General features: G+C 40.0%; 2 protein-coding genes across 2 annotated transcripts in view; both read left to right on the forward strand.

Annotated features, from left to right (window-relative positions):
• Positions 1-142, forward strand: part of SELP (selectin P) — a 37,834-nt gene extending 37,692 nt beyond the window's left edge. The window contains 1 exon segment of the mRNA NM_001287149.1: positions 18-142. The gene's annotated coding sequence lies outside the window, so the exon portion shown is untranslated.
• Positions 143-3,316: 3,174 nt separating this feature from the next.
• Positions 3,317-22,892, forward strand: part of F5 (coagulation factor V) — a 70,334-nt gene continuing 50,758 nt past the window's right edge. The window contains exons 1-3 of the mRNA XM_038542596.1: positions 3,317-3,507; positions 5,943-6,025; positions 12,119-12,241. Coding sequence (XP_038398524.1) covers positions 3,341-3,507; positions 5,943-6,025; positions 12,119-12,241 — 373 coding nt within the window. The 5' untranslated portion in view covers positions 3,317-3,340. The remainder of the gene's footprint in view (positions 3,508-5,942; positions 6,026-12,118; positions 12,242-22,892) is intronic.

Raw genomic sequence — 22,892 nt, forward strand, 5'->3', positions numbered from 1 at the left:
TTTTGTCTCATTTTCAGAGACCTGTCCTGCTGGTCTCCTCACTCAACCTCCACAGGATCCTATTTTTGAACACCAGTTTTCCTGCCAGACTTGAGTTACACTGTAGCATATTAGCTGCAGTTTTCTGGTAATACTTGTAAGGAAAAAAAAAAAAAAAAAGACATGGAGTTTCCTTTAGATTAGTTCTGGATGAGAGCAGAGGGATTGTGCCACAAGTCCAAACTCTCCACCCCCCCCCCCCTTTCCTGCTCCACCTCTTCCTTAAATCTCAGACGCCGGGACTGAATGTCTGCAGTGGTCTGTGGGCTTTGCCCAGCTGTACTTTCTTGACAGACTAATTAACCAGAGACTGAAACATCTGACTTACCAGAAGACCAAACTGTGGAAAAATAAAAATGCCTCTTTATTTTTGGATTGGAGGAAGGCGTTCTCTAATTTGTTGGAAGGCAGGTGGTATCTGTGACTTGAGGGAATTTCTAGAAGATCTTCTGGGGTCTCCAGTGTTTGCTGCTTATGAAGCGTATTGCACCCTTGCTGCAAGGCTTCCAGAGAAGCCTCTGGATGGCACCAGAGTATAGAAGACCAAGAATCAAGATAGGAAGGCACATGTCACCTTCACTCCACTGGTCACTCTCCTCAAAAGAACCTCAAGACCAAAATTTAAATGTGCGATTTAAAAGATTCTTCCCAAATGCCATGCTTTATTATTTGGTGTTTTGTTCAATAATGTCTGTGTACATCGTTTTTTTTTTTTTTACATCAATGTAATGCATAATTACTGTTGTCTTGATTACAACTTAACCCTTCAATCAGTCAGCAAATATATACTATACCACTGGCCCCTACACAGAACCAGAGAAGAAATAAAATCAGAAAAGCAGAAAAAATCTTCATCACCTGAATGTCCTATAAGGAAGAACAGATGTTATTTATTAAATCACATGTTTAATATGTAGATTGTTGAAAGTTACATAGTAGTTATCTGGAACTGGTGCAAAAATAGACAAACAATACCTTTGTCTTGCAATAAACATGTCATGTAGAATGAATAACATGTGGGTAAATATGTAAATAAAAATGATAAAACAGTCTAAGAGTTACGGTAATTTTGCAAGACCTTTGGTAGTAACCTTGGGATTTAGGAACACATTGCTTTTAAAAAGTTTCTCCTTAGGGAATCCCTGGGTGGCTCAGCGGTTTGATGCCTGCCTTCAGCCCAGGGTGTGATCCTGCAGCCCCAGGATGGAGTCCCACATCGGGCTCCCTGCATGGAGCCTGCTTCTCCCTCTGCCTGTGTCTCTGCCTCTCTCTCTGTGTGTGTCTCTCATGAATAAATAAATAAACAAATAAAAATAAAAAGTTTCTCCAGGTGCACCCGAGTGGCTTAGTGGTTGAGCATCTGCCTTCAGCTCAGGGCATGATCCCAGAGTTCTGGGATAGAGTCTCGCATCAGGCTCCCCGTGGAAAGCCTGCTTCTCCCTCTGCCTATGTTTCTGCCTCTCTCTGTGTGTCTCTCATGAATAAATAAATAAAATCTTTAAAAATAAATAAATAAAAATTTAAAAAATAACTAAAAAGTTTCTCTGATACAGCATCAATAGCATCTCTGACTGCTTATCACTAGGCTGGGTATTAAAGGACAATAGTTAACAGTCCTATGTCCTGAGTCAGAATCTATAATTTGTAAAAGCTCTCCCAGGGAATTCTGATGGTTTATCAGCTTTCAAACCAATTATAGATTGCTTCAAACTATTATAGATAGAGAAGAAAGAGTAAGGCACTGTTCGTGCTCTTGAACAGTTTATAATCCAATTGAGGAAACAATAAACACTGACACAAAGTAATAGAGGGTAATTAATACGAGTATTATATTTTAATAGTGTTGTAATCTATAAAATGGAAATAGTCTATTTGAGTCCAGAATTAAGGAGCTAGGTAGGACTCTGATTGAACTGAAGCAGTGTTCAGTTAAGAGAAAGAGATGGATATTCTAAGTCCACAGAGTAACATCAGCAAAGGAAGAAACAGACTGTGTATGGGAGGAGTGAGTGTGGAGGAGCCTAACATCATGGAGACCTCATGTGAAGTGCCAGGCAATGTATCAAATCAATTGATACAAACCATAAGACAGGAGCTTGGAGGAATGCAGATTCAGGGAATCTTTTTTTTTTTTTTTTTAAGATTTTATTTATTTATCCATGAGAGACACAGAGAGAGAGAGAGGCAGAGACACAGGCAGAGGGAGAAGCAGGCTCCATGCAGGAAGCCCGACGTGGGACTCAATCCTGGGTCTCCAGGATCACGCCCTGGGCCGAAGGCGGCGCTAAACTGCTGAGCCACCCGGGCTGCCCTGATTCAGGGAATCTTGAACAGTTATAATGATGCTTCAGACAATATATTCTCAGATTTTCTATCAATAGCATAATATGATCTTAAGGCAGTGTGAAACAGCCAGATCCTCCAAGAAACACAAGAAAACCATAATCATAGTAATACACATGTGTTACGTGCTCTGGAATTAGACACCTCACAATATCCTTTTATCCTCCCAACAATTGCATCTGGGAAAAATTCATATCCCCCTCTTGTGCAGATGTCAAAACTGAGCCCTAAAGAGGTTGAGTCACTTACCCAAGCCCGCACAGCTAGTAAGTGCAACTGAGTCTGCTCTGCTGATTGTCTCTGCTCTGCTACTTTTGTGGCCACAGACCCTCATCAAGACAGAACGGTGCATGGGTAGAAAATCAGTAAAGTGGTCCAGGCCTGTAGGCCCCGTTCTGGTGCTCATCTCCCTGCTTTCTCACCAGATTCCAATGTTTCCGTGCCCCTAACGAGCATAGTACCCTTTCCCCCAGACCAAGGGAAACTGATGTAGTTGAGGGCATGGGGTGACATTGCACTGGGAATTGCAGAGGGTCTTGCAAGCGTGAACTTCGCCCTGGCAGTTTTTACGGTGGGTGGTGAGGGGCTATTGCCCCAGTGGCCTCAGCAGGTGGAAGTGCAGGAGCGGTTTGGCCTGTGGCTCAGGAATCCCCGCGCACTGCGGCGCCAGCAGCAGCGAGAGCCTCTGATCTGATCTCGGAGCTGTCTCCACCTGCGGTGACACATTCACTCCTCGGCTCGCTCTGCCCTTACCTCCTCCATCGGGGGCGGTGACCTAGCCACCCCCCTGCCTGGAAGGGCGCTGGTTGGGGACGGCGGCGGGAGGCTGCGCGGCCCGGCACCCGGAGGAGCAGAGGGGCAGGAGGACACCGCCCCCCGCCGCCTCCGGGGCGCACTGCAGCGGGGCGCGATCCGCGGTCCCAGGCTGGCGGCGGCGCGCGGGAGCCCGAGAGGAGCCATGGCCCCAGGCTGCGCGCGCCTCTGGGTCCTGGTGCTGCTGGGCGCCAGCTGCACGGGCTGGGGGAGCTGGGGGAGCTGGGGGGCCGAAGCGGCGCGGCTCAGGCAGTTCTACGTGGCTGCTCAGGGCATCAGCTGGAACTACCGCCCTGAGCCCACCAACCCCAGGTGAGGCAGGTCCCGTGTCCGAGTGAGCTTTTGGGGAGCTTTCCCTTTGCAATTCCATGGCTTAAAAAAAGAGGGGGGGGGGGTTACCATATTGCTCATTTAAAACTCTATATTACTCATTTTAAAACAAAACTGCTATTCTTATTTCTTATAATACAGTGTGTTAGATAGGAAGTTTTGTTGTCTAGATGCTGTTTGAAGGGTTTGTTAATAGTTTTGTTGGTGTGATTGATTGTTAGTTTATTGATTGATTCTAAAGCACCAGGCACCAGCCCCCTCATTAGCCCTCCTGCAAAGTCCCATTCCAGATTTTAGTAGCCTAGTATTTTTTTATAGAACTTCCAGTTACATATTATTTATTCCATTCTCCACATAGCTTCATCTTCTAAAACTAAGGATGTATGCATTGTCTTTTATTTAAGCAGATTGTTCAATAACAATTGCCAAGTTGCCATAATTTTGTTGTATTCTTACAAATGACGTTCAAACCACCATCAGTCCATAAACATGCAACATTTTTGTTCTTTTACCTTTTCTTCTGCTTCATGTGACTCTTCATTTTTTTCACATTCTTAGTCCATGGGATATAGTCTACCCTGCTACTTTGGAAAGGCCACGATTAACAGACATATGTAACTAAAAGGTGGCTTAAATAATAAAACTATTTTTGAACTGAAAACTATTTTTCCTAATTGAAAGGATAAAAATAAGACTTCCCAGAAATTAGATAAATTATAGGACTTACTCACTATTTCCAGTTAGTTATATTTATATTTTTTCATTGGTAAACCTCTCAGTATGACTCATTTTTTAAAACTTAATATCACAGTTTAAATGATTGTGAAAGACAAGTTCCTCTTTTATGATTACAAAACCAAAGCAATCAGCCAGAAATAATGCAATATTTTAAGAGTCTTGTAGTGTATAACATTAAGCGCCTTAAAGAATTGCTTTCTAACTGGGTTACTTTGAGGAGAAATCCTTTTTTAAAAAACATCATTTTAAATATTGTCTTTCGAGTTGATGATCTAGATCACACCCACACCCTTAGAGAACTGCCAAAACCCCAAAGAAAATCACAGGCTTTCCAACATTAATCTCTTTTGCTCATGAGCAGACATTAACCTGCTTGTTGTCTTTGCTGGAGTACTCTGTGCTTATGCTTGGAAGTTTGTTCTTCTGTAGTTAACTCTAAAAATAACAAGCAGAATTCTGGAAGCAGAACCACGTAGGGCAAAAGCCTAACTCACGTGGGGAGTCCAGAGGGAACCATGACTGGTTATCTGATCCCCTCACCCTGTGGTCAAGTTTCCAGAATTCTAATACTTCCAGTGTCAATTATTGAGCCAAAACCATAAAATGATAACCTAGACCAACTGTCAATATTTTTGAACCTCAAATCATGCCATTTCTCTCTGGTACTTTCTTGTGAAAAAATCTAACCTGTAAATCTAACTGCTTAAACTAAGAACTGGTGATCAAGTGTCCTGCATCTACAGCAGAATGATACTCACTATAAGGAGATCAACATATACCACTCCATTCTTTGTCAAAGTCTACTTTAGCACAAAACAAAGATCCTTCCCCTTACTTCATCCAATATTAGCAGGAGAATGCCTTTCAGAGGTGGAACATATCTATCATTCTTATCCCAAGTCTGACATAAATGTTTTTGAGAACTTTTCTAAGGAAACTTATTGAGTCACTTATATGTATGTAGTAACAGATATTGAAAATAAAAACATATGTTTTTTTTTCTCTCTAGGGTTCTAGGGTTCTACTCTACCTGTTGCCCTTTCTGTGAATTCTTTACCACGAACGCAATGGTTTCACCTCTTTGTGACTTGGCTGTGCCATTTATCCCTTGTTTCTCCTCTGGACAAGTGACTTGCATTTTCCAAGACTTGCCTTTTTCATTTGTTTGCTTATTTCCAGTATGAATCCCCAGGGCTTTAACTCCATTGGCCCTCTCCAACTTCCCAATTAGAAATAGAGTCCAACAAATCAGTGGTTCTTTATAATGTTCCCCAATAATTCAAATCTGTATGTGGTTCATCGGGTAAAAAAACAGACCATGTATTTATTCATAAAGGATTTGGTTATGTTTTTAGTCATTTATGATCTAAGCCTAAAGTTTGGGTTCATCCAATAATCATGGGTTCTTTTTTAGAAAATAGATTCTGAGTAACAGGATTAGTGGACAGACTAAATTTGGGAAAGACTGATTATCACAACAGAATATTCTTGAAGAGATCAATAATCATTTTTTAACCCCACCTATTATGCATATTTGTAAAACCCTGGTTTCTGAAATACAATTAAAATACCATTATTCCTACTACCTATCTGAAGATACGAGAAATCCATTCATTTTGTGATGTGAGATGTAGATGTCATATACGACTTTCAAATTAATTTCTGTACTTTATTTCTAGCTCAAATACTTCCTTTAAGAAAATTGTCTACAGAGAGTATGAACCATATTTTCAGAAAGAAAAACCACGATCCAAAATTTCAGGTAAGCCTGAAGTACATACATTATTTAATTTTAAAGATAAATCTCTATGATAATTTGATATTCTTGGATATCTGAAATAACTGTTTTGCGACATTTTTTAGTACTGTGTGCTTTTGTTGTCTTTAACCAATATGGGCTGCATAATTTGTGGGGCCCAGTGAAAAATGAAACTGTGACAAATCATGAGAGACTCTTAACTCTGGGAAACAAACTGAGGGTTGCTGGAGGGGAGGTGGGTGGGAGGATGGGGTAACTGGGGGATGGGCATTGGGGTGGGTACATGATATGATAAGCACTGGTGTTATATGTTGGCAAATTGAATTTAAATTAAAGAAAAATGAAAATATGTGGCCTTAGATTCATATTCTTGAGAATTTCAAAATAGTATCAGCAAAACATCACACCATGGGGTCTGTCTGGCCCGTGAGTAACATGCCCATGAAGCTGGCTATTTTTAACACTGATCAAAAATCTAAACAAAATCTTTGTCTGAATTTTATTCATTCACCAAACCAACTACTGTTGAGCACCTGCTATGGGCTGGGCATTGAAGAAGGCACTATGGATGCCACAATGGACAAGGTAGAGACGTATCCTGCCTTCCTGGAGCTTATGGTATAGTTTACTGAATGTAGATGAACCCTAACAAATGATCTATTGCTTCTATCCAGCTCTCTGGATTCATTCCAAGGAACCATATATGGCTGGCTCTTTTGCATCTGTTTTTCCCATCTCTTCTCCTGTTTTATTTAGTGTGAGGTATACAACAGCTATCATTTTCAAAGAAAAATATCTCCCTTTTCCTCATTTTTTATTTGAGAGAAAGACAAAGTATGAGTGAGGGAGGGGCAGAGGAAAAGGGCAAAGCAGACTCCCCACTGAGTGTGAAGCTGTCCAGAGCCTTGAGCCCGGAGCCTGATGTGGAGCTCCATCCCAGGACCCTGACATCATGACCTGAGCCCAAGTCAGATGCTTAACAGACTGAGCAATCCAGAACTCCTTTCCTCATCTCTTCTTTAATCAAAGAATGTAGGTTGAATGGACTTTCGGGTTCTTAAATATGGTACCATATTTCACAGTAATGATAGAGGCCATGAAGAGAGAACTTCCTCCATTGGGTCCCCTGATCAGTAATCACTCATCCTTCCATACTAACCAAGTGAAGACTGGTCAACACACCCAGATTCACCCTTCTACCTTTCTGTGCAAACTCTTCCATCCTGCCTCCTCTGATCTCCCTTTATCTTCAGTCTTTGGCTGGAGCCTTCCCTTCAGTTAAAACTCAACAACTATGTTCAAATCAACCCCTGTGTAGAAGAAAATCTCCCCTTGACATCACCTGCCTTTCCTCTGTCTTGCCTTTCTTATATGAGCAGCCTACTCTGTTCTCTGTAATATTGTTTCCTCTCCATATATTCCCTCTCTAATCCTCACTAATAGAAATCCACTCATAGAAATCCTCTTTTGAGAAACTCACTCTCAAAAGAGGGCACCCATGACCCTGAGATGCCAGAACCGCTAGTTTCTTTCCAGTTCTTTTCCCACTTGACATTACTAAGACATTTAGTGATCCCTCTTCTTGAAACTCTCTTTACCCACTTTCCCCAGGGCCACCTCCCTTGGTGAATGGAAGTGAATGGGGAAAATGGAAGCAGGGGTAACTTATAGATAACTCTTTTCTGAAACTTGGCTCCACATGTGAGGAGAGACAGGGTAGTTCTGGAAGGGAATGAAGGGCTTAAGAATACTTCGGAGTTTTACAAACAAGAATACAGTGACCTAAAATATCTGACAGAAAAGGGGAGGCTAATGACGTCTGAGGAAGAATTGCTGAAACCAGACTCAGAAAAAATAAGAAGTGATATGATTCAGAGTTTGGGCTGAATTAGCTTGAGGTAGAAGGGATACTTCACAGGAGCCAAAAAGGCAACAGACAGTAAGGTTACTACTAAAATAGAGTTTGTAGTTGTGGGCAGAAAGTTGAAGGATCTCCTGTCCTCTGAAACAGAGTCTCTTCATTTTCATAGCTCCAGCTCCAAGCTTAGTATGTACAACAGATACTTAACTATTTCATTAAATTAAATTGTAGGTGGGTAAAGGGAAAATGAACTGGGAAGCATATTCATTAGGCCTGGGAAATAGAGGAATTGGGCAGGTGTTTGAGAGCCTTACCTTTTGTGGCTCTGACCAAGTTAACTGAATTTCAATGTCTGGGCTGTGTAAGGCACTGTGCTGAGTACCATAAGTGCTGGAAAGGCCAGTGCCAGGCTGGAGACTATTTTCTGAACAGGAAGAATTGTTGATAGTTTTTAGAGAGGAGAGCCACTGTAATCAAAATCCTTTGAGGGCAGCCCAGGTGGCTCAGCAGTTTATCGCCGCCTTCAGCCCAGGGCATGATCCTGGAGACCCAGGATGGAGTCCCACGTTAGGCTCCCTGCATGGAGCCTGCTTCTCCCTCTGCCTCTCTCTCTCTCTCTCTCTCTCTTTGTGTGTGTCTCTCATGAATAAATAAATAAAATCTTTAAAAAAATCCTTTGAGATGATTACCTTTTATAGAAATTTCCGGCTTTAGTCTCATTAATTAGAAGTAGACCTTGGTCATAAATTTATGTTTAAGCCCTGTGCCCTTAAAAATCACCTGTCAACCCCTGTGTATCTCATAACACATTTGTTTTATGTGAACTCTGAGGCATTTTAATACCATTTTTAAGCAGCTTCCTCCTAAACTCCCAAAGTTACTTAACTATGAATCCCTGAAAGGCAAGGGTAGTATTTTATTCATCTTTGTATCCCTACAGTAGCTGAAACAGTGAGTCAAATCTGGGGTAAAGCCTAAGAAGCTCCAGGTTTAAACACTGCCATTGACTCTGTGACTTGCTCCATTCCCCAGCCTGGTTCTAGGTCATTGGCACCTTTCCCCTATTTCTTGCTCCCCTACTGGATTGTGTGATTCTAGCTGAACCCCAAACAAGTCATGTGATACTTCTGCAGTATGAGCCCAGAAGTCACTGTAACTGAGAGTAGGGGTGAACTTACAGGACTAGGGGTCTGAATGTGCCTGTCTGGGGAGGTTTGCACACATGTGGACAGGTGGAGGGGCTGGGCTTATTTTAAGAATCCTGTCTGGGACTTTAAAATGACTAGTGTTGACTTTCTGAATTTCCTCAAGGAAGGTTATGAAATGTTTGCCCCTGAGGGGTTTTAAAATAGCTACAACAATGGGCTGCCCTGTTTTCTGTAATGTGTTATTCACCTGAACACAGGGGATTGGATTAGCTGATTTCATGTTGTCCTTTTCAACTCCAAAACTGCATGAAATTGGGTACACACTGTGCTACCTTCCTGGGGCCTCAAGATAGGCAACTCCTTCCCTGGCTGCAGTGCCTGGCACAGAGGAGGGGTGGGGAGGGTCCCAGGCCATCTGGCTGATGGAGGCTGATGAAGCACAGGCAACATTCAGGCATGTGTTTGCCCACATGTGGGAAGGTAATTGGTTTGCATTTATGAAAACATCCCTTTGTTTTGCCTTAATTCCAAAGGAACAGAAAGGAGAGGCAAATAAATGCTTCAAACTATTCATTGCAGCAAGAGGTCTTATTAGGTTAAATAACTTAGGAGACTTATCCTGGGCACCGGGCATTTGTAGCCATGTGATGCCAACAAACAAATCACCTGAGCAAGGCCACCATGGCAACAAAATGCAGTGCACACAGTGACAACAGAGTCAGCACTCTTTTGGGCTCTTGGGCATCCCCACTGGGAATAGCCAGCAGGGGCTTCCATTAGGAGGTAGAACTAAAGGTACCAGCCAGAAGAGAGAGGTCAGCTAGTGGAGTTAGATGTGGCCAGGAGTCAAAAATGGTGTAGAAATTGGAGCCATTTCAGGAAAGGGGGTGGTTCTGAACTTGCTCTGTGCAAGATGGTAGAGAAAGCTTTGGTTCAAGAGTCCAGAGACCAGAGTCCTAACCCCAGCAATGCCACGCAGTGATTGAATGACCTTGAACAAGCCACCCTCCCTGCCTCCACATCCCAGGTTTTGTAACTAACTCTAAAATGAGAATTGAACACTGTGACCTCCACAGTCCTGTGCAGAGCTAACACAAAAACAAACAAAAGCTTCAGGCACAAGATCAGTATAAACTCTAGGACTGGGAGTTCAGGGAAAGGAAAAAAACTGCAGGTAGAAGATAGGAGTAGGGAAAGAGGGCTTCTCCCCCATCCCGTTTATAAGGGCCCTTGATTATATTGTCCCCCAACCCTGGATAATAATCTAGGAAACTCTCCCATCCAACATCCTTACCTTAGTCATCACATCTGCAGAGCCCCTTTGGCCATGCCAGGTAGTGTATTCACAGATCCCAGGAGTTACGATGTGGACATTCTGGGGGGCCATTATTCTGCCTCTGATATCCACCAAACAAAATTCTCCTGCAGTGTCATCATTTCAGAGAATGGTACCCTCCTGCACCCAGCCCCCCAGCCAGAACATCACCAGCCATCCATGGCAACTTGGTCTCCGTCACCCTCCACCCATATCCCATCCATCAAATCCTGACAGTTTGATCTCCTAGTAGATCTCTATTATGTTCTTGTCACTTCCATTACTATAACCTTACACTAAGTCACCACCATTGCCCCCTGGAGCCTTTTATCTGTTCTCTCAGTATCCACTCTGAGCTCTCCCCAGCTTATCCTCCACCAAAGCAGCCAGAGGTTTAAAACCCAAATCCATGTCTCACCTCTGCTAAAAACTCTTTAATGGCTTCCAGATACTCTTAGAGGCAAAACTCTAAAAGGTCTAGAAGGCCCTACATGATGGGGCCTCTGATCATGCCTTCAGCCTCACTTTCTGCCTCTCTATCTTATCTGTTAAACTTTACCTTCACTGTGGCCATCTGTCAGTTTTCTTAATAGGCCAAGTTTTATAGTGCCACAGGCCCTTTGTACAAGCTAATCCCAATCTCTGAAATGGCCCTGGTATGCACTTTGCCCACATATCAGTGGTAGCTCCTACCATATATTTATCCCCAACTAGTGAGTGCTCTTTGAGGACAGGAACAATGTCTTATTTATCCATGTGGCCCCAGGATTTAGCACAATACCTGTCCTGTAGTAAGTGAAACTTCATTCTTGATTTCTGCACCTCTAAACTGCTGTCCCAGTGTATTCCACATTGAAGTAACTGATAACATTGTTTACCCCATTGCTCAGATTTAAAAACCTCAGGGTCATCCTTGATTTCCCTCTCTCACATGTCACGTCCAACCCATCAGCAAATCCAGCTGACTCTACCTTCAAAATGTCCAGAATTCAACCTCTTCTCACCACTTACTTCACTGCTGCTCATGCTGCCTTGTCTGTACCACCTGCTCCCGTTTCCACTCCCATCACTACACAGACTGTTTTCTACACAGCAGCTAGGATTTACCTTTTTTTCAGAATGAGCTTTTAAAACACATCAGACCGTGTCTGTCTGCTATACAAAGCCCCGGTGATTTCCCACTTCACGTAGAAGAAAATTGAAAGTCCTCACTATGGCCCATAAAGCCACACATGAGCCCCTCCTTCATGTCTTCTCACTCTGCCTGCATTGTTTTTCTTACTGTTTTTTGGACACATCAAGCTCACTCTTGCGTCAGGGACTGTGAACTTGCTTCAGGGCCGGAGTACCATGGGATTTTCTCCCTCACTTCATTGAGTCTCTGAAATCTCCCACATCAGGGAGTCAGCCGCCTTTCCTCAAGTCACCCCACATAATTGAAAATAAACACCTTTCTTTTCTTGACTGAAGGCAATAATCTCCAAGAAATGACAGAGGTCAGAAGGGGGTAGACATTGGTCAGAACTCCTCCACTCTCTTTACTTGCTTTGTGCCCAATCCAAGCATTTTTACCTTCCTGTCCTGACCTGATCACATGCAATGTAGAGATGATGAACTGGCAAAGCCTTCTAGAATGAAGACAAACAGGCCAGCCTTAGGACCAGGAGGAACGACAGCTGTCATTCATGGGATTCTCTGCATATCTCTGTGCTTAGCAGCTTCACCTATGATAGTCATGAACACAGATATATTATAAATCCTTGTTTCCATAGGACTTCTTGGGCCTACTCTATATGCTGAAGTTGGAGACATCATAAAAGTTCACTTTAAGAATAAGGCAGACAAGCCCATAAGCATCCATCCTCAAGGAATTAAATACAGCAAATTCTCAGAAGGTAAGAGTAATTTAATATTCCTCTGGCAGCGGAAAATGTACAACTCTAACACCAGTGTCAGACATTTAAAACCAGATCATTAGCGACATGTTAGAGAAATCTTTCCTTCAACAGGTAATTATGAAAATTATCGCCTTTGTAAGTTTCAGAGAGGAAAATGAACAAATTCTGGAGTCATCTAGACCTCAGGTTTTCACTGGGTTCTTGCTCTTTAACACTTGGATAGGCAAATTACCTAGTCTTTCTAAATTCCAGTATGTTCATCTGTAAAATGAGAACACTAACACATACACATTGCCAAGTGGCTTAAGGCAAGGGTGTCCACAAAATTCTCTGTGAGAAGGCAGATAGTAAGTATGATTGGCTTTGGGATCTCCATTGTAACTACTCAACTCTCTACCTTTTAATACAAATGCAGTCACAGACAATGTCTAAGTGAATGAGTATGGCTATGTCTCAGTAAAACTTTATTTACAAAAACAGGCAGCTGACTGGATATAGCCCATAAACCACAGCTTGAAGTAGTGACATAGGACTAGCCTGACAGAGGGCTAGCCCGACAGATAAAGCACACTTAATAAGTGGTATTTTGTGGTAGTGGTGGTGGTCATCGTAGTAAAAGTATTATTAAAACTTTGAACAAAGTGAAATGGTTGAGAACATAAGCTTTGAAGGCAGAGTTAGGTTCAATTTCTAGTTGCATCACTTCTGGTTCTAGGAGCTTAACATCTCTGAGCTTTAGTCTTTTCATCTATAAAATGTGAATGGAAATAAATAAATAAATAAATAAATAAATAAATAAATAAATAAATAAGGTCATACCCACCCTATAAGGTTGCTTTGAGTATTAAAATGAGACTGTTTAGGTAGTGTATAAAATATGAATCCTGGAACATGGTAAGCCTTCAATAAACCACAACAATGATGATGACAACAATGGCCAAGATCACAAAGATAAAAGTGACCACATCAGCCACATGACAATAAGTACCTATTGTTGACATCATTCTTATTATTTCCATTATGCTGATGTTCAGACCACAACAAGCACAGTGGAGTTCTCTTAGGAGCTGATATAAGAAAATTGTATCCACATTGCAATAGATATTGGTATAATAACAGTTTTAGAAGACTTTGGACTCACATGACTCACAAATCCTCTTTCTCCAATATGTTCCAGCCATAATATCTTTGAAGGGGGCAATTGAGTAAGAAAGTGGTTTACAGTGCAAGTTCTGGAAGTAGACAGTTTAGTGCAAATCATGGCTTACACTTACTAGCTGTGTGACTTTTGAAAAGTTACCTAACCTCTTTGTGCCTCATGTCTCTCACCTGAAAATGAGAATAAGAATCATACCTACCCTATGTAGGTTTGTTTTCATGAAATCTTTGAATAGTATCTAGCATATAATGAAACTTGATAGATATTAGACATGAGGTAAAGTTGATTCTTCAATTGAAATGTATTCAAATTGTTACATCTATTGAATTGTATTCAAATTGAACAATTCAATTGAATTGTTACATCTATTGAAATGTATTCAAATTGTTACACTATAAATTTTTTTTTTGTTTTTTTTTACACTATAAATTTTTAAATGTGTTCAGATAACTTCATATTTATCTGATAATTTATGGGTTACAAAGTGAATTTTACATTGATTTTTTTTGTGTGTAGATTAGTAATCAAACTCATTCCAACTAAGGTATATATAACTGATAATAGGTCGATGAACTACCCTTCCCAGGAGTATTTGCATTAGCACTTAATCTTTGGCTTGAGGAAAAACAATGAAGGATTAACTGTGAAATTTCAGGCGTTTTAATGAGCCAATTTGGCAAGACTGAGTGAGGCAGCACGGGCAAGAGTCCTATGTTCCTAAAATCATACAATGGAATAGCAAACAACCATTTAACCTACTTATTAGGCTTCCAGATAACTACATCAAGAATTCAGCAGAGTAAGGCTAGAGGGAAGAACCTCCAAAATGTCACATCCTGGTTCTGTTTCAAATGTGGGAGGAAATAAGGTTTGTGGACTTTGTACTCCAGCTGGGCTGTTTGCACAGGGAACAACAATTGCAACATTATCCCCCCTTCCTCTACTGTGTATTTATTTGTTCTTACACTCCCCCACAGCCAGTAGTCATCTATAAGCGATTGTTTAAGATGCTCCCACCACTTCCACTGGTCACCTGATCATTGCCCCTAATCTCCTAAACCTAAGAAAGGTAAATACAAATTGGTGGGGAAATGAAATTTTATTTTGGAAATGAGATGCAAGCCCTATCTATTTAAGATAGAATGCCCTTCATGGTATGACGTCTTCTGTTCATTTTAGCATGCTCTCTGCATCAAAATACAGCATCCACTTCTTGCCTGACACTCACCCTGGCCGATAGCCTTCCTCTATGGTTTAAACTATTTGGGGCAGGGTGGAAATCAATTAACCATATACTGAGCCAGCTACATGAGGATCCAGATTCCTTTTTTGCAAAGGTAGGTCCTTGAGAGATGGATGGTGGGAGGTTGAGACATTATGATAGGCCTAAGGCGGGATTCAGTCCTTGCCTCTGTGGCTGCTTGATCTAACTAATCAATGATCCAACCTTGACAGCAGTCCTGCTTCTCTGGTAATTAATCCTTAAGCCCACCAAGGATTTGGAGACCTACTCTCATCAGCTAGAAGGAAAAGATAGCCATAGAAAGAATTCTGGCTTTAAAGCCAGAATGGCCTGGCTTTAAATTTGGGAAATATTCTTTACCACTCACCCTTAGTTTTGTATCTGTGAGATGGGCGAAATTCCTCCCACTGAAGGTTATTGTGGGGATTAGTCATAATATATGTAAAGTTCTTGGCACATGGTTGGTAGACAATGTTAGTCACTGTTGTTATGGTTATTTCATGGCTCTTCATGATTCGAACGTTAAAATTTGTTTCCAGTAGCTTAGATTGAGGGAAGGCCTTGGCCTTGGAAAGTGCTCATCATTTTATTTGTACTTGAATGAAATAAAACTCTCTCAGAGAATTTAGACACCACAATGAACTAAAATTGTGCAGAAAACCTCACTTATCCAGACACAAAGGAATGAGTCATTTTGAATCATTACATTTTCCAGATAGCTTGGGGTTTACTTGTTTAAGTGTCTAAGATATTTTTTAATCACTTCAGATATATGTTATACTTCCCCAGACTCTTTAAACAGAAGATGAGAAGTAAAACTCTAATCTCTTTCTAAGCCATTACTTCTAATCTACTGTGAGGTTTTATGAACAACCACAAATGTTAGAATTATGTGCAGTCTAAGTAAACCAATTCAAAATGAAGGTCTACATTATTGTATATGGTACTGTCTATGGGTAAAGACCCTGAGCTTCCATTCATGTTTGTTTGTTTTTTAACATCTATTTTGGTTGCCCAGAAGCCTTGTTGCTTTTTCAAATTCTTGGCTATGCTTTAGTCAGGAGATGGTTAGAAATCTGAGTTCTGGCCGGGAAAGATGCCACTCAGTGTGGAAGTCTCATGCTGGCCTTTCATCCATAAATTGGCAGCACCTGACATAAATGATAGGTGTAGCTTGGTGTAGGTTTGTAGCTTGGTGTTGCCAAACCAATACCAGTTGTACCCCTCCCCAGGTGTGCCTGGGAGAAACCTCACTAGTACACAGGGTGAAGATGAGTAACCATTCAACAGACTGCACAAATCACGATTTGTAAAAATACTCGGAAGAGCATTTCCTTTAGGCATGTATTTGGTAGGAATATATTTAAGATTTTATTTATTTATTCATGAGAGACACAGAGAGAGAGGCAGAGACACAGGCAGAGAGAGAAGCAAACTCCATGTAGGGAGCCCAATATGGGACTTGATCCTGGGACTCCAGGATCATGCCCTGGGCCAAAGGCAGAGGCTCAACCCCTGAGCCACCCAGGTGTCACTGTAGGAATATATTTTTTAAACATGGAAATAAAATATCTACAGCTATACCTAATCACTTAAATACTTTCTATCACTAAGCATTTCAATTTCAGGCCAAAATCTCAGAAACTGTAGCTCACATGCACCGAACTGTTTGTAATGATGCACCATTGAGCAAATTTTATTCTTCAATAAGATTTTGTAGCTGATTTGGTCAATTAACTTTAAAGGTTTGTTTCAGAGTGAATCTTAATATTATTCTTTTATTTTCTTTATATTTTCACTTATATATGTGTGTTGCATTATGACACAAAATTAGTTTTATAATATTTAGCTGTCGACTAGCAAGCCAAATCTGAACAAAATAGAAATAAATAGATAGGGGGAGAGACAGAGAGATAAATGCATTTTCTAAAAACACCAGAGATTGTTTTTTGCATCTAGTGTTGCCAAATTCTCTACATGAAAACTTAGTCTTTTGGGTTTTTCCAAAGCATTCTAATGCTTGACATAATGTGGGCAATGATATGTTTCACTTTTTGTCTGAATATTTTTGACACTTTTTTATTTTGTTTCACTTTTTGACACTTTTTTATTTTGTTTCACTTTTTGTCTGAATATTTTGGCTTTCTACAGACACTTCTTTGAATATATGATAAGTACTCCAAACAAACTATAGTGGCTGATATAATAATTCTCATAAACCTCAAAAATGTGAACTCCCTTTCGAAAGAGACTTGCAGGGCACCTGGGTGGCTCAGTGGTTGAGTGTCTGCCTTTGGCTCAGGTTGTGATCCCAGGGTAGTGGGATAGAGTCCCACATAGGGCTCACTGCAGGAAACCTGCTTCTCCCTCTGCCTATGTCTCTGCTTCTATGTCTCTCTTGAATAAATAAATAAAATCTGAAAGAAAGAAGGAAAGAAGAAGAAAGAAAGAAGAAAGAAAGAAAGAAAGAAGAAAGAAAGAAAGAAAAAAGAAAGAAGAAAAAAGAAAGAAAGAAAGAAAGAAGAAGAAAGAAAGAAAGAAGAAAGAAAGAAAGAAAGAAAGAAAGAAAGAATAAAAGAAAAAAAAAGAAGGAAGGAAAGAAAGAAAAAAAGAAGGAAGGAAAGAAAGACAGGCAGACTTGCATGCCCTGTGCAGAAGAATCTGTTTCCTTGGAAAACATCAGCATTCTACTTTGACCATTACCTAAATTACAGCTTCTAAAAGAAGGCTCTGAGTCTTTGAATGAAAACTGAAACACTCACTAAGTTAGAGAGGAAAGGATCTGTTTAAAAAAAAAAAAAAAAGAGTAACAAGCGAGGATTTCAAGAATGAGCACCCTAATGAGTGACCAAAGTGGATCTTTATGTAACTTTCCCAAAGCTTGTACACGTAACATATTACATTTGAAAAAAATACTGAGAGCTTTTTGGCAAATAATTGGTTTATGGTGACAAGTAAACAAATTGCAATGCTGACTGAGCAGGAAGTGAAGAGACTTGAGTAAATATAAAATAAAGGGTTACCCTTGTGTGAAGAATCTACTCTCATAAGAAGCCGATAAAGACTTCTTGTGCTCTAGCACAATAGTCTTTCCTGCCTGTTTCTCCTTTCTTCAGTTAAGAGCTGAAAATTTATTTTTTATTTTTTTTTAAGATTTTATTTATTTATTCATGAGAGACACACACAGAGAGAGAGAGAGAGAGAGAGAGGCAGAGACACAGACAGAGGGAGAAGCAGGCTCCATGCAGGGAGCCTGACATGAGACTCGAACCCGGGTCTCCAGGATCATGCCCTTGGCTGAAGGCGGCACTAAACCTGAGCCACCCGGGCTGCCCTGAAACTTTTATTTTGATTACAAAGTTAAAATCAGATTAACCAAAAATGCATTTCATAAATGATTCCTCTAAGTAACGGTTTGTATTTCATTCCTCATATTATCAAAGTTGCAAAATCAAAGATACAACATGCCTGTTTTATTCTAGACTAAATGTAAGATTAAATACTTTGAAGTGAAAAGAATAAAAATGTTAAAATTATCCTGAAATTATCTCATCAGAATCCTCACTCAGTGTCATTAGAGAATCTTTCCCCATGGACAAATTTGTTTACTATTCATTTCAAGATGCTCATAATTCACCTTTCACGTAGTATAGTAAACTTAATTAAAACCACTCATTCAATTATTTGAGATTTTATCTTGTATGTAACTTCATATTCCTATTCTTTTCAAATGAATATGAAATTCTCAATAATGTATTTTGGGCAACTAGACAGAATTTTCTTAATTTTTAAAAATGTATTTGAGAGAGAATACAAGTGGCGTGGAGGGGCAGAGGGAGAAACAGACTCCTCACCAAGTGGGGAGCCTGAGGCGGGCCTTGATCCCAGGACTTTGAGATGGCGACCTGGGCTGAAGGCAGACACTTAACCTGAGCCATCCAGGCGCCCCTAGACAAACATTTAAAAACTGTTGTTTGTTCAAATAAAACTGGATATGAAACCCTGACCATTTAAAAATAAATTTGATATCATCTGAAAATCAGTCACGCTGCTATATCTACTATGTGTTAAATTAAAGCCTTTTAGGTGATTCTTAGGTATTTATATTGTTTTGTTCATAATATGATGCACAATGTGTTCTAACTGTGGCTTCTCCACTGAAGTGGCCCTAGAAGAAATCTAGAGGTGAAACCCATCACAACAAAAGCACCAGCATGTACACTACTGTGAACTGAGCTGTGAGCCCCTCAGGGTCTTACCAACTTCTTTCTATTTGTGTCCAGGACCTCCCACAGAGCCTGGAACATGATGATGATGATGATGGTGATGATGATGATTTCTGAACTGAGGAACTGAGGAGTGGATTAGAAAGTAGAGCCTACACATTATTTTCCCCCCTTGCTCTGAAATTTATTAATTTTGCTGGTGATTGTGAGCAATTACCGATCTTATTACCAGTTTTTACCACATTTAGAGTAGATATGTCAGCACCTCTAATCTTTCTCACGTGTTGAGAGAACTCAAGGACACTTAGACCCATCTTATCAGAGGTAAAACACAAAGGAAAGAGGCTGTATCAATTGCAAAGTGACTGAGAAAGAAAATAGTCAACATACTAAAATATATTGTGACTGGCTGCCATAGCATTGGTTTGGAGCCAGGCATTTTTTAAAAAATATTTTATTTATTTATGACAGATACAGAGAGAGAGAGAGGCAGAGACACAGGCAGAGGGAGAAGCAGGCTCCATGCACCGGGAGCCCGATGTGGGATTCGATCCCGGGTCTCCAGGATCACGCCCTGGGCCAAAGGCAGGGATCCCGAGCCAGGCATTTTATATATGTTTTTTACTCCTCATAACCCATCAAAAACAATAATGTTATTGCTAGAGATATATTGTTACAAATAAGAAAAGTGAGGCTAAAAGGGAGGTTAAGAAACTCCCAAATTCACACAGTCAGCAAGTGATACAATGATACAACCAAGAAATTTCAACTCTGGCCTCTCCCACAACCTAATTGGAGAAAGTATCATTTATTACAAAATCTCACAAATATTTAATTAAAAGTTATAATGAATATTATATGTATTTAGGAATACTATTATATATGTACTAATATATATATATATATATATATATATATATATATATATATATATATATTAAACTGGCATTTAGGCTGATGTCTGAAGGATTATTAGCATGCACTTATCCAGAGAAAGAGAAAGAACTTCAAAGTTATCTCTCACCCTACAAAGAATATCACATTTTGTCTTTTTGAGAGCTTATGAAGGCAATGGAAAGAATGCCACTTTCTACTATAGGAATTTCCTGTGATGTTTTAACAGTTGGAACAGTGGAAGCATGTCCAGGAACATCATTTTCTAACTTCATGAGACCAAGAAGCAGGAAACACTAAAAGCCATCATGCTTGATTCGAGATAACTTTAGTCAACAACTTGCTATACCAGGTCCAGTCAATAGACAAAGTTTGACCTGAGAGGGCAACTATTCTTATCAGATCTGTTTGTTCTTTGCTTCCAAAGCTATTTTGTAACTTTCCAGAGATAATTCTTCCTGTTTATTAGCAGAGATTCTTCCTTATAAATTCTTTTTTTTCTTTTCAATTTAGACTGAAATAATATTTCTCTCAGGAAGTTGTCAATCTTTTAACATTTCTCAACTCGTAATGATTTTAATATGCAGATCCTTTGATCATCAGAGTGAAAGTTCAGCCTATAGTAAATACTGGTTATCAGTGCCAAACTATCTGTGAGGGGAAAAAAGATACAACGGAATCCTATGTTAAGCTTTTCACTAGCACAAGGGTCACAACTCAGATCTCTATAGCAGTCAGGAGGCTAATTCAGTGGGAAAAAAAATGTGTCCTTTACGGACTGGGAATCACAGAGCCACTGTCCTATCTCAAGAGGATAGCCAGGACTCAGGGCAGGCAAATTCTATGCAGGAATTTGGTCCGGTGTCGTAAGACCTCCACATTTTAGTTATTGTTGCTGTTTTAGAGAAGATAGCAACTCAGATTCTTACATAATATTTCCATAATGTTAATGTTGGCGTTTAATTATTTGTAATACCATGCAATCCTAACAAAACACCTGTAAGCTAGGACTTGATAACCTTGATTCTAACCTATAGGACCTTAAATCTTAGGAATTCAATAAACACTCAGTAAGCACTTTCTCCATGCTAGGCACTATGAAAGGACCAGAGATATTAACACAAATACAATCCAGCACCTGCCTTTGAGTTGCTCACATTCTGGTGACAGAAATGTGTATGTTGCAAATAGCTATGATCTATTAGGAGAAAACAAAATCAATCATATAGGGCCACATATATTTAATTATAAATTATGATGGGTGCTGTAAAAGAACAAAATGTAGCACAATTAGAGATCAGAAAAGCAGTAGGCTTACATTTAAGGTGACATCTAAAGGATGAGCACACATTTATCCAAAGGAAGACAGCGAGGAAGAACATTCTAAACAGGAGTCATATCTGTAAAGACCCTAAAGCAGGATGGAATTTGGCTTGTTTGGAGGAACTAAAAGGTGGCCCAAGAGTGTGATACATAGTAAACAAGGGGGAAAGTCACATACCATGAGAATGGAGCAAGAAACAGGGGTAGATTATACATGGACTTATGGTCCATCTTCAGAATTTTGTGAAAGAAGAAGCTATTGTCAAGATTTTAAGCAGGAATATGGCAAAGTAAGATCTGGAGTTTTAAGGGATCATTGTATACAAGTTGGGAAATGGGTTAAGAGAGTACTTTTTGTACCAGAACCCCAGTGACCAGTTAATAGGCTAATTTTGGAGTCTAGTTTTATCCTAGGGTGATGGTATTAGAGCTACAGAGAAGAATGCAAACTTAGGATATATTTTGGTGGTAATAGGTCACCATTAGAGTACAAAATGTGCACAGATAAAAGGTATGGAGGGAGATGACACTGGATGGGAAGACTGGGAAAACTTATGAATGACTTCAACTGCCATAGCAACAAACTTGAACTTTATCCTATGGGTAAGGCAATGCTCCTGAAGTTTTTCAGAAAGAGTTAACACAGTTGGATTTATGTTGAGAAAATAGTAACCTGATTTAATCTTCTGCCTCATTGATGATGGATGCATGTGCCCTATTTCTCACTCCCATCTGGAGAGCCCGAGCATATGCTGATGGCATTCAAGCTCACATGAGTGCTTGTGAGTGGATTAGACTTTCCTGATGATGTGCAATTAGACAAGAGTAGCTGACATTGCTGCAATATAAAATATTCTATATAGAAATTTAGCATCTCAGACTTTGGCTTCTGGAAATGAGGTATCAGATTCACCCCTTTGCTTAACAACTAGACAGACAAAATATATGAAAGAGTAGTTTTCAGACACTGAACAACAGAGAGTATGAGAGAATGCTCCATGGGAGAAGAATAACAAATGAAGTAGGTCCTAGGTGTACCCAAGCTCACTGCATGGAGAGGGTTTTCAGGGCATAGCACAATAAGGGTCAACAGTCTTTTGAGTTAAGGAAACATAGTTTAGGCTTTTGGTAGGCCAAAGTGGCTGGATTTGTAGGACAGAATCCTGAAGAGGATGGTACAGACACAGAGAAAGCGTTTTTGAGAATCTACACAGATGTCCTATTGAGTCTTCAACTAAGCGGTGATCTGCACATGCATATGAGGAAAGTATTGAAAGAAAGGAAGAAACAGGCAGAACAGTCCCTAGACCACAGACATAAAAATAGTTTATGTTCCCATCATCAAATGTGGGAAGACCTCCTAATAAATGGGCAATGAGTAGAGGTAGAATCAACAGAAGGCACAGGAGTTGGATAAAATTGATCTAGACTGCATACTACTCAAAAGGTGACAAAGCCTTAAAAAAAAGACTTGAAAGTATTAAATCAATTCCGTGTCTCTAAACTATGTGCCAGCATAAAATTCAATACTAGTTACAAGAATGCAACAAAATCCAGCAATCAACATGTAAAACTCACAATGTTAATAAAAATTAACAAGCATTAAAAGAAGCAGAAAAAGTACTACCCATAATCAAGAAGAAATTAAGTAATCAATAGAAATAGAATCAGAGATAAAAGAAATGGTGGAACTGGCAGGCAAAGACATTAAGACAACTATTATAAGCATTCTCCATATGCTCTAGAGCATGATGAGGAGAGAGAAGACATAAAAACACATAAATGGAAACTCCACAAATGAAT

This window comes from Canis lupus, chromosome 7 (genome assembly GCF_011100685.1).
Source record: "Canis lupus familiaris isolate Mischka breed German Shepherd chromosome 7, alternate assembly UU_Cfam_GSD_1.0, whole genome shotgun sequence".
Classification (NCBI taxonomy): domain Eukaryota; kingdom Metazoa; phylum Chordata; class Mammalia; order Carnivora; family Canidae; genus Canis; species Canis lupus.